General features: G+C 42.5%; 1 protein-coding gene across 2 annotated transcripts; it reads right to left on the bottom strand.

The window, feature by feature from the left end:
- Window positions 1–1318: 1318 nt before the first annotated feature.
- On the bottom strand, window positions 1319–13095 carry LOC125527749 (zinc finger protein BRUTUS). Of its 2 annotated transcripts, none has more exons than XM_048692269.2 (14): window positions 12708–13095; window positions 11693–11902; window positions 10365–10559; window positions 9938–10284; window positions 6480–6732; window positions 6204–6372; window positions 4885–6120; window positions 3964–4129; window positions 3614–3835; window positions 2987–3124; window positions 2070–2304; window positions 1933–1992; window positions 1665–1736; window positions 1319–1582 (listed from the first exon to the last, which is right to left on the bottom strand). In XM_048692269.2, exons 1-14 carry the CDS (start codon window positions 13020–13022, stop codon window positions 1448–1450), a joined length of 3753 nt encoding a protein of 1250 aa, XP_048548226.2. In that variant the 5' UTR covers window positions 13023–13095; the 3' UTR covers window positions 1319–1447. The 2 variants fall into 2 exon arrangements, with proteins under 2 accessions (XP_048548226.2, XP_048548236.2); XM_048692279.2 differs by having other exon boundaries at window positions 6480–6705; window positions 12708–13094.
- Window positions 13096–17009: the final 3914 nt, after the last annotated feature.

The following is a 17009-nucleotide window of genomic DNA, read 5'->3' as shown; positions in this document are numbered from 1 at the left end:
CTTGGTCGAGTAATTGCTTCTTGGTCGAGTGTCTTCGAGTCTGTCGAGTGAACACCTCCAAGTCGATTGAAAGGTGATTTATCCTAGAGGTGTCCTTGGATTGGGCAGTTAGGACAGGTCCGTGGCCCTACCCTAGATACATAGCTTCATCACGGGGTATTGTCTAGTTGAAAATGATTCCGTGACATAGTTTCGTTCTGCTTAACAATTTAGTAGAAATTTGAGCAAATTTCGGCCACTTTTCGTTCCAAATTTCAATATCCTTTTGTTTGTGGCTTTTCGTCTGGAACTTTCTAAGAAAAAAAATCTGAAATGCTGAATTTTGCCCAGGTCCGGTAAAAACAGAAAACAAAATGGGTGCGCTCCATGACGAGATCGCCGGGGCTGCTGGATGTTTTGTTGGTAGTGTTGATGCCGCTGGCCGTGCTTCGGGGGGGGGGGGGGGGGGTGTTTGGTTCAGGGACCCAGAGACTAGAAAAAGTCTATAAAAAAATCCAACGGGAGGGACTAGAAAAAGACTACTGGTGAGTCTTTTTTGATTAGTCCCTGAGACTAGAAAAAGTCCTCCAAACCCCCCCTAAATCTTGAGAAAACCATGGTCATCTGAATGACACGGTGACGTCATCGCTCAGTCGTGCATGCCGTGCTCCCTCCCGTGCACGCGTTAATGTCTGGAGGTCCATGCCTGTCCTCTAGTTGCAGCTGAGACCCAATCTGATCCAACCGTTGCTTCTCGTACACTAACGGTTGGATCAGTTCCTCCTTTCGAGTTCGGACCCTGAAATCTCAACAAAACTGGGATCTGCCTAACCTTTCTTTTAGGCTAAAATAAAAAACACACTCGCTTTATTGATTAATGACAAGGTTCAAAGGGATATATGACTAACATCAAGGGGCTGAAGAAGCCACAAATGGCGGCCTTTTGAGAGACCTAGAGGGTATTTATCGAGACCTCATTCACGTGGGCGAGACGAGAGCCAGATGAGAGGATGTTGCCGTGCCGTGCCCGTGCCCGTACCGCGCGCGGCGTTCGGCTCGTCGCGAACTTTGCCGTGACAGGAGTGTGCGGCCCGGTGCACCCGTAGCACCCTGGCAGTGGCAGTGCCCCACGAGACGCAAAGCCGAAGTGGCCAGTTGGAGCGGAGAGGGGAACGTGGCAGTGGCAGGCGGCCACGGCTCTATTCACGCCGCCAGTTCACTGTCCCAACGCATTATCCTAGAGACGGGGCCGGGCGTATGTAACATAGAACTATTTAGCGTTTTGCTATAGTGAACTGACATCTTAGCCGCGTTGCTAACCAAAAGTGACCTCCATCCATGCTTCGAACTGACTTTATTAAGCATCACAGCTACACATATGCAATGTTCCTCTGTATCGAGATATATTACAGAGGCGAATTCCCAAAAGAATCGAGCAGAAGAAGAAAACAGAAAACGAACTCGCCTGTTAATTCGACGTGGAACAGTCGGGTGCCTCGGTCTTGATAACTCTGGTGTTGTACGAGCCGCAGGCGGCGCATTTATGATACAGCCAGTGGAACCGAGAAAGCCCTTTTCTGCCGCAGTCGTTACAGAGTATATCCTGGAGCAACCAGGCAGAGCGGCAGCGTAAATCCTTCAGTCAATGGAAAGAACAAACAATCGGAATGAGAGAAATGGTGTACCTGGCACCGGTTCCGGTATTCCTCAGGAAGCTCTTCTGCAGCCAGCAAGCCGTCGAGCATTCCAAAGTACACCTGCAGAGAAACAGAGGATATATATGGACTTCATGTTAATTCGTTCGCTTTGCTTTTAAAAGAAATGTGGCGTTAATACAGAGGAAATCGTTAACTCGAAAACATTAGTTTCTGAAATTTCTAAATTTCATGAGATAGAACACAGTCATCAGAGGGAAATGCAGAAACAGTTTCGGTATCAAGTGATGCAACTTACCGTCATATCTCCCAAGGATTTGCTGCAGATTGGACAGGTATAGTGACTGCAAGTATATGCCTGGAGTTGACGACATTGTCAGAGTAGACTCACAGAGTACATAAAAAATGCATCAGGTTGCAACTAGGCTATCATACCTGAAAGCATGCTGAATGCATGAAATGCCCACATGGAAGACCTCTAACTGCTGCACTTGACGTGAATAGGAAGTCGCAACAGATTGGACAATTCATCTCAAGCATCTTTTCCCGACATTTGTGTTCTTTCAGTTTCAAGCCGAGGCAACAGTTGCATTTCATGCAGTGGAAGAAGTCAGTGCCCAATCCTTCCCCAAGACGACACAAATTGCAAAAAGGGCAATGATACACACTCCTGTAAAGTTCACATAGTTAGACATCTGCAATATATTATGGAGATGGAAAACACATTACACAAAACACAAAACGGAACCTACTACCAACTGGCCTGTACTTTTGCACATAATTGAAATTTAAAAAGAGGTATGCACAGGCGGACTGCAGTCATGAGCCACATGATGCATTAATCATAGCATAAATGCACCTACATTACAGAGATGGTGTATTATTCGAAGCAACTTAACGGACTGGTAAGTATTCTTGGATGCAGATGAGCACGCATTTGAGGACTGGCAATTAAAGTTCAGCCACCGTCCACCAGTAAGGTATCCTACATTTTGGCTTTAGTAAGTGGTAGGAAACAAGGAAATAGAAGAGAGGTGGTAGAAGTGTTCTTTTGTAATTAGAGAACCCTCTGGGGGTTAGCTAGTTCCCACAATGACAATAGATGCCTCAGCCTGTTAACTAATATCATGTTGATATATTTATGTCCAATCTGATGTTCATGGTTGAGTGCAAAGTTTGGTTTCATATGTGAGGATAGAGATAACCATCCAAACCAAAAGACTACACAAATCATGGAGCAAACATTCATTTATGTGCACACACACACACACACACACACACACACACACACACAAGGGAAAAACTATTACTGCAAGAGAAACTGAAACCTAGCAAGCAAGTTCAGGTTTTACCTTTCATCATCAAAAAACTTGCATATACTGCAATAATATTTTGCCATTGATAGCCCATTGCAAGAAGGACTTTGGCAATTTGGACCAACTGGCTTAACTTTCATACATAACATACACATCATCTCCAAAGTTGCTTTCCTAAAAATTGTAATACCACAATGTGAGCAATATCAGTTTAGCTTATTATCTCACAACATATCTCTAACAATCAATGGTACTACAGAAAAGATCATGTATTTTTATATACTACTACCACATGGCTAAGGCAAAGCAATTAAAAGCTACAAATGGGGAAGATAAGAAGTTCACAAGGCCTATGTTAGCCCATTTAAAGCTTTTAAGCCAATTATTTCCAAGTGAATTTAACTTCCGGAACACATGGATGAAGGAGAAAGAAGAAAAAACAATCCAAGAGCCATGATGAGTAAGCGCCTAAAATAATCATGCCGCCTTGCTGCTTTACATGAGAGCAAATTAACCACTAGGTTATCCAATTCTCATTTTTTTCAGCAATATTTGGATCATGTGTTCAGAAGGGAACGTTGACCATTCTCTGCTACTGTGAGAATTATAGAATGCTAAGCAGTCAGCACAGAAGACAGATGACATTGGTAGTACTAAGTTTACCTCTCCATTGTATGATCACTAACTTTATCATGACAGAACCTGCATGTGAACAGCTTATTGCAGCAGGCAGCAACAAGCTTGCAGTTTCTTTTGTAATGCTCACAACCCAATATTTGTTTCTCTGGATCTCGATAAGAAGGAAAACATCCAGGTATTACAGTAGATCCATTGTGATCTTCTGATCTTGGTTGTGGTGATTTCTGCTGAGCAGCTATCCAGCGGCTGAAATTCATGTAATTGACAATATGAAATATGCAACCAGTCATTCCAATTAAATATACAAAATCTTTGGGGTGAAACAGCAGCAATAGCCCCTACAATTTATTTGCTGTAACTTTAAAATGACAAACCTCGTCATGAGATTTTGGATTAGATATGCTTTCCTCCTTGGATCAAGAGTAGAATCTTGAGAAACCTTTCGTATCTCGGCCTCGAGCTCACTTTGATTCATTCGGAAAATGTCCTTCCAACCAGGCTTAAACATCTGATCACTCTGGTCAAGGTTTTCTTGGCTTTCTACAGGGCAAAAGAAAAGAAAGACTCGGTGAAATAAAAATCTGAACCTCAAAACTGCAACATGCTATACTTCAACAGTAGGTGTAGAAGATTATTTCCTCGTTCATCATAAATGTACGCCCCAATCCCACTATTTTAGTATCTGACGTATTTTTCTAGCCAGTTGCTCTTACGTATGATATGTCCAACTTCATTCTCCTTGACTGTTCCCCTTTATCACAAATTTACATGACCAAGGATTGTATCATGTCAACATTTGATCATTGAAATAACCCAGAGAAACCAGGTAGTCCATATTGTCAGTTTTAGTTGTTGCAAAGAAATGCATTGATATAGTTTTGCTGTCTTCTTTGCCCTAAACTGGAACCTTCTCTAATATTTCCCTTTGTCCAAGCAAACTATCAAACATCATGCTTGCAACTTTATATTCAACCGGGTCACCACTATTTATGCCAAAATAGTTGTCATGTCTTACTTAAGTAACACAGCATTTAACTTTGAGTAAGAATTTCATATGATGCTCATTGCAAGTTATATCCTCCTCTTTAGAAATAACCCAGTGTAAGTGGTGATTCTCGTATTCGTATCTGCTTTAGCAAACAGTGTGGGTCTCAATTAAGGTTTTCCTATGGATAAAACATTTGACTTGTAAAATATACTACCAAGTGGAGAGAGTATATACATATGTAAAATAGTGAACAAAAACATGGTGGAAGAGTTTGAAGAGGAGAGTCTAGAAAAAAAACAGAGCAGACCTTCTGAAAGGGAGGAGGAGGCCTCATTTGAGGGGCCAGATGAAGTTGGTGAACTCTTCCACCATTCGTTTAGCCATTCATCAAACATTGTATTCTTCGTTGCCTGCTTCCATGTATCCATCATCTTGTTCTGTTCATCTAGACTAAGTGCCGATGTAACCCAAGGTATCATTGACTGCAGAACCTCAGCTCCTGTAGATCCAATTATACGACCTACAATCTTATCTTGGTCATCCACGGAGAAATGTTTATCAAACAGTGGCCACAACTCAAGTTCTTCTCTATGCACGTGATTAGACAAGGTAAACCGGATAGACTTGCACATTCCTTGAAGCTTTGTTAAAAGTTCATTATGCTTTCTGGACCAATCAATCTCACTGTATGAACAAATATGGCCTTTTCCAGCTTCATCAATTTCATCAATGGGGTGAGCCGAATCATCACGTAAATGTGAAAGCTCAAGCAGTATGGTGGATATATCTTTAAATAATTCTTCTTCCTGTTTGTGATCAAGGGTGTATGAGTGACTGACATTATGTAGTGCATCTTTCGATTCAAGAGCAGGGAAGACAATGTCATCTTCCGCATTGCTATGTGCTCTGTAAAGACCCCACAGTAGGCGAAATCTTCCGACGAACTGGCGAAGGCAAGATTCATCTCCATCAATGAGATTTCCAGATTCAACATCTAAGTACTCTAAATCTTTGCGAATTGCCTTATGAAATTTGAATATTGCATCAATTGGCCTAGAGATGCTATCTGGGCTGGAAAATGTCGTGTCTGTCTCCCATGAAAAAAGACTTGAGTGTAAAGAAGGTGCAGAATAACTGGAAGACAGTGAGCGAAAAGAGTTTACAGAAGTAAATAAATCAGCACCAAAGTTGCTACTTTCCACTCTTAACCCAGGAATGTGGCAAGGTTTCTTGCTACATCGAGACTCTTCAATGTCAGTAGTTTGTAAGCAGTGATTTCTGTTCGTAATAGATTCTGCATGATTCCCTCGCTTGACTGGCCTTGAACCGTTTTCTGTCTGCAAAGGTACTGAAAAAGTTCCGTTGCTGGCCAATGAACATGGGCAGAATGACTGACAACTTTTTAACTCATCTCCAACCAACGGGCAGCCCTCTGCTCCTGATGGCAAGCATATGAATTTTCCCGAATTGGATATATCCTTCAAACGACCTTTGCATGCCCAGCCGGAGAGAAGAGTAACCAGTGCAGTTTCAGAGGAAGGTGCTGTTTCATGCAAATTTGAAGATGTTTTATACAGCTAGTGCAGTTTAGAGGCATAGAACAAACTATTAAATTGAAAAACGCACCTGCCAAGAACATATTCTGAAGAAAAGACTGTCCATTTGCATCATCCAGCTTTAATACAAACCATGGTAAAACCTGCTCCAGTAACTTCAGCGGCATGACACAGAGACTCCTATATAGGAGTTCTCTTTGTTTCTCTGGTGAGAAATTTATCCTAGCTTGAGGAAGTACCTAGATAAGAAGGTGAACTATAGATGAGACCCCGCTTATCACATTGAGAGGGAAATGGTTCCAGCTTCTTAACTACTAGGCTAGCTTTTGTTTCTTAAAAAGGTCACCTTTGTTTCCTCATTGTTGAAGTGCTTCTCCATTTCCTCCATTATCTGATCAGCCTGTGAACATAACTCAGAGTAAAAATCCACCGCAGTTGATCTGGCTCCAGCTGTTTGGATTTCTTCAATTAAACATCTAAATTTGTTAAACCGCTGTTCTTGTTCAGCATGCTCCTGCTCAAAGGACACTTCACCATCAACTGCAGGAAATATAACTTGATCTTCGGCAATACTGAAGATGAACAAAAGAGAAACACAACTGATCAAACAAAGGATACGGGATTAGGAAACTTCACAGGATAAAATAAAAACTTAGGACTGGGATCTATAAAGACCCAGCTCTTTTGAGGAAAACCATACAAACCCAAAGCAAAGAAAGTAACATATTCACAATACTGGTAATACTACTCATTCACTGTGCTTGATGGTATCTCGGTTTTTCACAACTCCATGGTTATTCACATGAGTTGCGCACCTGAAGCACCACTGGACGTCAAGGCATTTTATTGGATGCATCTATGTTCATATGTAATGATGAATATACACTAAACTTGTTCATATACAAGTATTGTGTTGTCAAATTATGTGTAAGCAATGATGTATAACATTCACCTGGATGACCATTTTTGGTCTGAAGAGGAACGGGTAACTGAAGCTGAGAATGAGATATTAGAAAGGCCTTTTTCAGAAGAAGAAATTAAGGAAGCCATTATGGGCTCATATGCCAGTGGAGCCCCTGGGCCTGATGGTCTGTCCTTTATATTTTACCAACATTTCTGGGAAATTATTAAAGGAGACTTTATGGCACTTGTGAGGGATTTTGAGAGAGGATCTCTGGATATCCAGAGGCTAAATTACTCTATAGTCACTCTCATTCCTAAAGAACCAGATGCCAAGAATATGAAAAAATTTAGACCTATTTGTTTAAGCAACTGCTCTGTGAAGATTTTTAGCAAAGCCATGACAAATAGGGTTTCCCCTATAGGCCATAGGCTGCTGGCCCCTTGCCAGTCTGCTTTTGTGAGAGGTAGATTTATACTGGAAAGTGTAGTGACTGCCCATGAGGCTATCCATGAAGTTCATAAATCTAAAGAACCTGGGATTGTTCTCAAGTTAGATTATGAAAAAGCGTATGATCGTGTCAACTGGGATTTCCTGGTGGAGATGTTAACTTCCAGGGGCTTTGGCCCTAAGTGGATTAGGTGGAACTTGTCAATTCTAAAACAAAGCTCTTTCAGTGTTAAAATTAACGATGTTCTAGGTCCTTATTTTGTGGGGGGTGGGGGGGGGGGGGGTGTGGGGGGAAGGGCTGAAACAAGGAGACCCTAGTTCCCCTATGCTATTCAATTTGGTGGTAGATGTATTCTCCCGAATGCTGATGAAGGCCGTCAATAGCAATATTATATCTGGGATTGTTCCCCATATTATCCCACGTGGTCTTATCTGCTTGCAATATGCAGATGACACGATATTGTTTCTTAACCCTAAAACTGAGTATGTAAAAAACTTAAAGTGGTTGCTTGCTTGTTTTGAAAACCTTTCTGGGTTGAGAATTAACTATGATAAATGTGAAGTAGTGCCAATAAATATGAATGCTGATGAGGCCAAACTGTTATCCCAAATTTTTTGCTGTAAGATGGGAGATTTCCCTCTCAAATACTTGGGGGTTCCACTTCACTACCTTAACCTAAGAAGGGAGGATATCCAATACATTATAGATAAAATCATTAAAAGGATTTGTGGTTGGAAGGGGAGGTTACTCAGTTATGAGGCAAAACTTGTACTGCTTAAAGCCTGTATCACTAGCATTCCAATGTATTTGATGTCTGTGATAAAATTTCCTAAATGGGCTATAAATGCCATCACATCTCAGATGGCTCACTTCTTCTGGGGTGACCAGGGAGATGAGCACAAATATCATCTTGCTAAATGGGGGATGATTTCTCAGAAAAAGGAGTTTGGGGGCCTGGGGGTTCCCAACTTGAGAGAGTTCAACATGGCCTTGCTAGCTTCTTGGGCAAAAAGATACTTCACAAACCATGACAATGATTGGGGTAGACTAATTGATCATAAATATAGAACTGATAAACCCAATTTGCTTTGGGCCAAACAAGGTGTAGGGTCGCCCTTTTGGAAAGGGGTTACCTGGGCTTTTGAAGGTATTAGACCTTTTTTCAGATGGAATTTGGGCAAAGGGGACAAAATCAGTTTCTGGGACGACGCTTGGGCTGGGGATTCTTCCCTGAAAACTCAATTTTGGGAGGTCTATGAAATTTGTCAACAACAGAAATGTGCAGTAGCTGAGGTATGGGATGGTACTAATTTGAAACTCACATTTAATAGATGTGTGGATGCTGGTTTTATGGGTAGATGGCATGACCTGATTCGGGTAATTTCTACTAAGACCCTAACTGATGAGGAGGACCAGCCTGTCTGGCTTTTGGAGTCATCTGGAATTTATTCTGTTAAATCTTTCTACAACATGATAAACTGGGGAGGGGTTTCTACCCCGACTTGGAAAAATTTCTGGAAAATTGTTGTTCCCAACAGATACTTGGTCTTTTTGTGGTTAGCATATAATAACAAAATTCTTACCAGAGACAACTTAAGCAAAAGAAGGGTGGTTGATAACTTGTGTTGTTTGTTTTGTAATGAGAATGAAACTGTTCATCATTTATTCTTTGATTGTGTAGTGGCTCAGCAAATTTGGCTAGATGTAGCTGATACTTTTAGTTTTAATATTCCAAAAGATATGGCTGAACTATCTTCCTTTTGGAAGCTGAACAACAAAAGATCTGTGGTCAACATTGCTTGTGTTGCCTCCATCTGGGGGATTTGGACTATGCGTAACGATATGTGTTTCCAGGGGATACCATGGACAAGTACCCAAGCGGTGTTGGGGCGGATCAGCTCATCTCTACACCAATGGAAGATCCTGTGCAAGGGCGACCAATCGGTGCTGCTCCGACGCTGCCTCCTACTCCTGGACCGACGAAGAGGCGAGCTACTCAGGATCGCCTGGGCTGGGGGCTGAGAGCGTGCTCAAAAAGGCCCCGGGGCGGGGGTGTGCTGAAGGCCCATTCGGGGTGATGCTGATGGATCATCCTGTCCTCCCGTGTGTGCGCTGATGAACTTCTAGAGTGTGTGGGTTTTGAACTGCCCTGCGTGGCGCTGAATGAGGTCTACTGTTATGGTTTGCGGTGTAGGTGTTGCATAATAATGTCTGGTTTGCCGCTCCTGGTGAACCCGAATGCTTGTTAACAGTCTGGGTCTATGCTGTGCCCCGCCTTTAATAAAAAGTGGGGGGGGGGGGGGAACCCCTTTCGATCAAAATAAATTATAAACATGTATGCCATAATAGAGATAATTCATTAGTTGTCATGATGCACATGTTGTACAAGAAATTGGTTATTCATCAAGATTGAAACAAAGGTGCACATGAGTCGACATTCAAAGCCACATACCTGTGGAAGATGCACACATCTGCAATAAACTGAAGCCTCACATTGAAGGCTGATACATTGGAGAAGTCTCCAGACTGCTGGATCTTTCTTGTCTCCTCTGCTATATCACTCAATTCTTTCCGGATAGCATCGTGCCAATACAATATCTCATCTATAGGATGTGTTTCAAGCTGACTATGATTAGATTCTGCGTACTTCCTCTTTCCAATTTTAGAATTCTCGTGTGAGCATATTTGCTTGTCTATTTGGTGAGAGATATCCTCACATCTATAACTGCCTTTTGAACAAGAATTGTAAAAATCGTGTGCCACAGTTGCTGCTTTCCCTCCTATCCATGCAAATACAACCTAGACGAATTCTGAGATTAAAATCAAATAACATAACAAAAATTGTTGTTAGGAGAAGATGCATCATAATTAATCCGGACCTGTTGGAGAAGTTTCTCTTGAGGAACTATTTTATGTAAGCAGTTAAGAATATCTTGGTGCTCATCAGGTGAAACAGAAGATGAAAGCCATGGAAGAAAATCTGCCATCATGTTAACAGGGATGTTGCATATGAACTGCCAGACTAAATCAGCTTGCTCGTCATATGAAAACTTTGTGATAAGCAACGGGAAGACCTGAGACATCCACGGATGATTAGACGCCAAAACTGTATGCACTATGCTGAAAGGAACAAATAATGACAGAGGAGGACACTAATATAGACATAACACAAAGTGACAACTTGTCATCAAATATATAATAAAAAGTTTTTATGCATCATTTATAAGAGTCCAAGAGAAACTTCTCATTGTGAACTTTCATTTTCACAGTTAGGTTCACCATTGAGTTCTCTGAGATGTAAAAATCAGTTTAATCAAAGCTTCTGTGCTTTACCAGCACATGTCTTAACACTGTTATGCAGTAAGGTATTGAATAATAAGCATGCATAGGGAGCACAGAATGCAAAAAATATATCTCAAATACAGGGCACAACTAGTGAGCATGCCAATAAAGACATTCTAGAGATACTATAGTACTCAAATAGGTGGCTTCCTGATCATATAGTCTTTTCAGCAGACCACAAGTTGCATACAAACTTGGAATCAGCGTTTAGGTTTTGTATACCAGCATACTACGTACCCCAGTGACGTGACATGACCCTTATATTAGAGCATAACGTTGGATACAGAGGAGATTATCAATCGGCGGGAAGACGGTGCTTAGAAACATCTTCCAACGTGTGCCTAACCTTCTACCGCTTTGTACGAAATGGTGTTACTTCATTTTTTTTTCTGTAGTTCACTATACTGTTGGTAAATGTAGATTGAAGTAGACCGTGGACAATAGGAAAACTACTTTACTACAGACGCTGCAGGAGCAACTAAAGGGTGCCAAATGGCATAAGTGCATAAAACTGCCTGAAAAATGAGTGCATATAACTGACCAGCAGCTGTATCTAGATCTGTATGTTATTGCTTATACTCTTACATAACATCTTCTCAGTGTTAAAGACCTTGAGGCAAAAGTACATCCCAAGGTCCCACTACCCAGCATATGATTTTAATTACTTTCATTACAACTTCTTAGTTTGATTAGACAACTCAAAACTTCCTAATATGAAGCTTCATACCACATCCATTTAGGCAATTACAACTATGACAACATATCTCGTACTGCTGCCTGACAGGGAAATGAAATCGCCTTTGAGTGTCATTTCAACAAACAGCATACAAACAGCAGAACATACTAATCAGGGAAATGGAAAAACCTGTTCTTCTTCCTTGAACATATGTTGAGTTATAAATGTTCGAATTGCTCCAGCACAGGATGCAATCTCCCTCCGGACACCATCATCGCTATGTACATCAAGCTGTAATAGAGAGAACAGGTGGGCAAAGAGATCATTTTCCCTTTTGTGCTCAAGGGAATACGTCCCTGCTACATTCTTGACTCGAATATCGAGTGCTGGAAAGATAACCTGCAATCATCAAAGGCAAATATTAGCTCCAAATTTTCCCTAGTGTGAACGTATACGTAATTAAAGTTGGCTTACAAAATTTCACAAATACATCAATATAAGATAGGAAGTCAGTCTAGAGTAAATGATACCAGGCCGTAAAGCTCATGCTCTGAACAATGAACATATCACAGGCACACCACTTCCCCGTAAAATATGTGTTGAACAATTAACGTATCACAGGCACATCCCATACCAAGTGAAGCAAATGCCAGGAAAGTTCATTTTCAGTTAGAGCACCCATACCCATACCAAGTGAACAATTTATTAAACACAGAACCTTTTCTTTTGCAAACGGCAAATGTAAAGAGAGATTATGTACTCTGCGATGGACCCTGTGATTAGATGCTCAAGGGCCATGGTTTAACAGTTCAGTTAAGACATGCCTAGGCGTTTGCAACAAAATGCTAGTAAAATCCAGGAAATGCATTAAAAGGATAATGTAGAATGCAGGGAATAGTTCGCTATCACGCGGTGAAGTATATGCAAGATCGTAAGCGTGCCCCATACTATTTGAGCATATCACCATGACACCATACCTACAAACTCTGTCCATTTTCAGATCACGGCAGTGTTACGCCTCACTCTGAACCCCGAATCAAACCCAAATCCCCGGAACTTATCCCACAATTCAGCGGACCTAAACGCCAGCACAGCCACAATTCCGCATTCCAACACATCGTAGCCCAATTATCCGTCGCAAATTCACCGATAAAGCTAATCCGAACTCAGAGGCTCCGGGTGCGCCATGAATAAACAACCGTACCGCGTCCTCGGCGTCGCAGTGGTGCCTGTACACGGAGAAGAGGAAGCGGCACCGCGTGTCGAGCGCCGCGACGTCGCCGTCCCCTCCGCGCTCCGTGGCGAGCCGCACCGCCGCGGCGTGCAGCCTGTCCAGCTCCGCGCGGATCGCCTTGTGGAAGTAGACGAATATCAGCACGGGCGCCTCGGCCGCCGACCCCGCCGCGGCGCCGGAGCCGGAGCCGGAGGCCGCCGCCTCGGCCGAGGCGGACGGCGGGGGAGGGGTGCGCGGGGCCACCGCGGCGATCGGGCCGTCCCCGGCCATCGGCGTCGGCGCCATTCTCTGCTCGGTGCACGCGGCGTCTGGCTCTGGCTCTGGCTTGGGTGGGTTTCTCTCTTTCTCTCTCCTGCAGCTTCGTGTTGTTTTCTGGGCTTTTTCTGTGTGGTGGTGGCCAATCACAGGTGGAACGGCGCCAGTGTCCGTTGTGGGCTCGTGGGCTAGTGTGGTCCCACCAGCCAGTGAGATTGCATTTTAAGGTAAAAAAAGTGCACTGGTTGTCTTTGACCCTTCTACCCCCATTTCCATGTTTTTTTTATTTACCATCTCCATGTTAACTCATGCACGCAATAGACTTTATATTTCGACTGTATACAAGAGTTAAACACAAAAGGCAGTTCCGTACAAAAACAAGATGTTTAACTGCGCATCTTCATGTCTTCTATATAAGGATGTCTGTGATTCATTAAAAAACCCTAGTGCTCCCTCCGATCCATATTAATTTTTGATCATAGGGAGAGCACTGGTCTTTTTTTGCAAGGAACCAAATCTTGGCGTACGTAAATGCCACATTTTCTAACTTTTCACCAACATTAATCAAACCTAAAAATCCAGTGCAAACTGTAGGTTCCCTCAGGTTACACATCACTCAGTCGCGCGATATTGTATCGCGTGATAGTCATGCCTTGATCGAGAACATGAGCAAACAAAACCTTTGTGAGGCAAAGTACAAGTTGATCGTTCCGGATCAGCCATATTGGTATTGGAACACCAATTATGCACTACGAATGGAACCTTACCTGTTGCAACAAAGATGGGTGTGAAGGAAGCAATCCCCATGGCCTATTGGTACATTTGTTTGCAGTAAAAAAAAACAGTTCAAAGAGGATGGTGTTATGAAAATATCAACGTCACATGGGTCAACGGCGACTCTATACTGTCGAATGGCCCGATAGTGTTAAGAAAGCATGTATTAAGCCTCTTTTGGGTGGTTACACCAGAAAATGACTCAGCTTGGGGACAAATTCATGCACACCGCCATGGCTCCTCGGATCATCATAGTAGTAGAAAAAGGAAGGCGTGTGTCGTGCCGCCGAGCAGATCTAGCCAGCGCACGATCTATATCGGCCCAGGATATATAATCCCATGGATGGCAAGAACCGGATCTAGGTACACGGCGACGATATAGTAATCAAGCATTTCTCACATCAATCACGCAAGAAAATTGAGATAAACAACTATACGTCGTTCCTCGTCGGATCCCATGAATAGAAAAGCAACGTCCCCTGTTTGCCTCCTCGGCTCCTCCGCGAGCCCAAAGGGTGCTTAGCTTAATTAGCTTATTGAAATGATCATTGAGCTGATGGCAGGTGCGACTGCTAATTAGTCGGGCCAGATAGTGGGAGAGATAGATATAGGTTACCGATAACTATTCTTGGTATTGGGTACGGCGTTTGCTGTCCTAACCGAGGCCTGGATATGTATATGTAAACCCATTGCAGGCAGAAAGGCTATACTAGCTAGTCTGGCAAAAAAATACGTACTAGCTAGTCCGGCAAGGGCTCCACGTGCTAGTGCATGCTCTACGTTGTACAGTAGCTGCATGTGCCCTGGATTTGATCATTAACCTGGGTGGTGGTTAGGTCACGGAATGGACGTACGTGCATGTATTCATGCTGCCCTCAACGTGCTAGCCCTCTAAAGTGCAACCCAGGATGATCTTTTTAGGTTGGGTGCGTCTTATACCAGTGGAAATGGCTTCAAGACATAATAGACTATTCTTAATGTCTAGCCACTAAAGCTGGCCAGCAACGTCGTTCGCAAAAAATAAAAATAAAAGCAATGTCGTCCATCTTACTGGAAGAGGGTCACGGAGCAAGATATTAGCCAGCATGCTCTTTCATGCATGCGTGGGCTAACGTCGCGCGTGTCGTGCGAGCTGATAATCAATCCAGTAACCCACATTGATGCAATCGTCAATGATGCGTATATTTTTCTATTTTATTGTTGACAGCAGGGAGGGCCAATCGGGCCAACCATTTTATATCATCAAGTACAATTTACAGCCAGGATTTGACAATCGGTTACATTCAGATTACCTAGCCAATGATGCGTGTAGGAACAGTATGCATGGCCCGATGGCCGTATGGCCACGGTTGCTGCGATATAGTGCTAGTTAACCCAATCAGTCATTTTCAGATGCAAGAAATCCGGATCAAGGCGAACATTCAACGGTGACGGTGACAACAGTGCTAGCTACTCGCAGTACTTTAAGCAGCTTGTCATTTTTTTTTAATCTAAGCAGCTTGTCATTACTTTGTATAAAACCCTGTTGCTTTTCACCGTGCATGCATGACGGCGATAGCTAGCAGGATCTTGGATTACTTAAATTAATTTATATTGGGCTACCAGTCAAATTAGCAATGCACATGGGGCCAAAAGGAAATACTAATATGGTAGGTATCCCTTACGTTAGAGCATATGCGCTTCCCTGAAATAGACCTGACGGTCGACGTGGAAGGTCCCTGTCGACCACCGATGGTGTGGCTCCATCAGGGGCCGGCAAACGAACAAAAATCCGTGTGGACGTGGCTGCTCGGTTACATAATAAAAGACAACGGTAGGTACCAGCATTGTAAACATGAACCTGATGACCTGTTTGGGTGTACCATTTTTTTTAGATGTTAAAATTCGGACGTGCAGTTTTTAGCTCTAAAAATCTGAAGATCAAAATTGTAATGCAAAAATAGATAAAATTAGTATTACTTTTTTGAGAGAATGCATATTATGTACCGTATTTTTATAGAAGATAGAATGTATTAATTAGTACAAGAGAACCTATCGACACTACGAACAGTGCCGTAGGTGCACACCACACCGAATACGAGAAGACTACTCTTTCACAAAAGTGATAAAATTGTCATACTTATGTATAAGGATTTATTAAAGTTCTACAGTGAAATTTGTCATATGGCACAAAAATCAACAGAAAAATTGGCATGCATTCGATCAGGATCCAACACATTTGAAGGCATCAGATTTTAAACCTAAAAAATCTAACGTCGGATTCATATTGAAGTGCTAACTTTTTTTAATATATGTTCTACGTGGAGCCCTGAATCATGCAGCCAATCGATGCGCACACTGCCGGAGAAAACTTACGAACCACCTTATAAAAATACAAGAGGAATATATAATATCTGGGTAATGGGTTTACGAAGATTTGTGGATTAATTGGTGAGCGTCCACCATATCAACCTTTTCATACCGGTTTTACGGAGTACTACAGAAACTTGTAGCCGTTACGAGCTGATGATCGATCAGCCAATCTACTTGACGGAGCTAAATGCAACAGATATTGGTAGGTGGTCCTGAGCTGATGATCCTGGCACAATGATAACATGTTAAAGAAGGAATACAGTATCTTCTATATCTAAATAGCTAGCCCCCATTAACATATTTCTCTCAACATGCAAGCATGCCACATCATCAAGCAACATGCATGGCAAAAGGCCCACCACAACATGCATTCATGCACATGAAAATGTCCACCTCAACATGCAAACATATATTAAATATTTTACAATACATTAATCAAACACAATAAAGCGTATGGATTTGCAATTTTAGTTTACGTAGTATCACTATTCACGTTCCATAGAAATCACATATCATCGAAATGTATTGCAAATATTCCCGCAACAACGTGCGGAGTATCATCTAGTTTACCTAGGTTCAGGCCCCCTCGAAGAGGTAAAATCCTATGTTCTGCTTGTATTTTTATTGATTGTGGCTGGGGTACATAGGTAAAACTCTACGCCCTCTCGAGATTGTATGTGTGAATGATTCTGCCTCTATGGTCTAAACCCCTCAGTTTATATAGACACCAAAGATACCTAGGGTTACATCTAGGTCGGTGGCACCGAGGATTACATTATGTTTTGAAGTGTGCGTCAAGTTTTCGAAAGATTCCATATTGAATACGTCATGGGGCCTGACAAGTGTGGCCCATTGGTTGGTTCTTTGGGGGTCCTCGGTCCAGCCCATCAT

The sequence above is a fragment of the Triticum urartu genome, chromosome 1A (assembly GCF_056163025.1).
Source record: "Triticum urartu cultivar PI428250 chromosome 1A, HENAU_Tu73, whole genome shotgun sequence".
NCBI lineage: Eukaryota > Viridiplantae > Streptophyta > Magnoliopsida > Poales > Poaceae > Triticum > Triticum urartu.
The sequence above is the reverse complement of the archived record's forward strand: the minus strand, read 5'-3'. Positions and strand labels throughout refer to the sequence as shown.

Bases quoted from the DNA above. Each gene is read 5' to 3' on its own strand.
- LOC125527749 (XM_048692269.2), bottom strand. From the start codon at position 13,022: ATGGCGCCGACGCCGATGGCCGGGGACGGCCCGATCGCCGCGGTGGCC. The intron at 11,903-12,707 runs GTACGGTTGTTT...TGATGATTGCAG, and splicing joins ACTGCGACGCCGAGGACGCG to GTTATCTTTCCAGCACTCGA. The intron at 3,125-3,613 runs GTAAACTTAGTA...TACAATTTTTAG, and splicing joins AGTGATCATACAATGGAGAG to GAAAGCAACTTTGGAGATGA.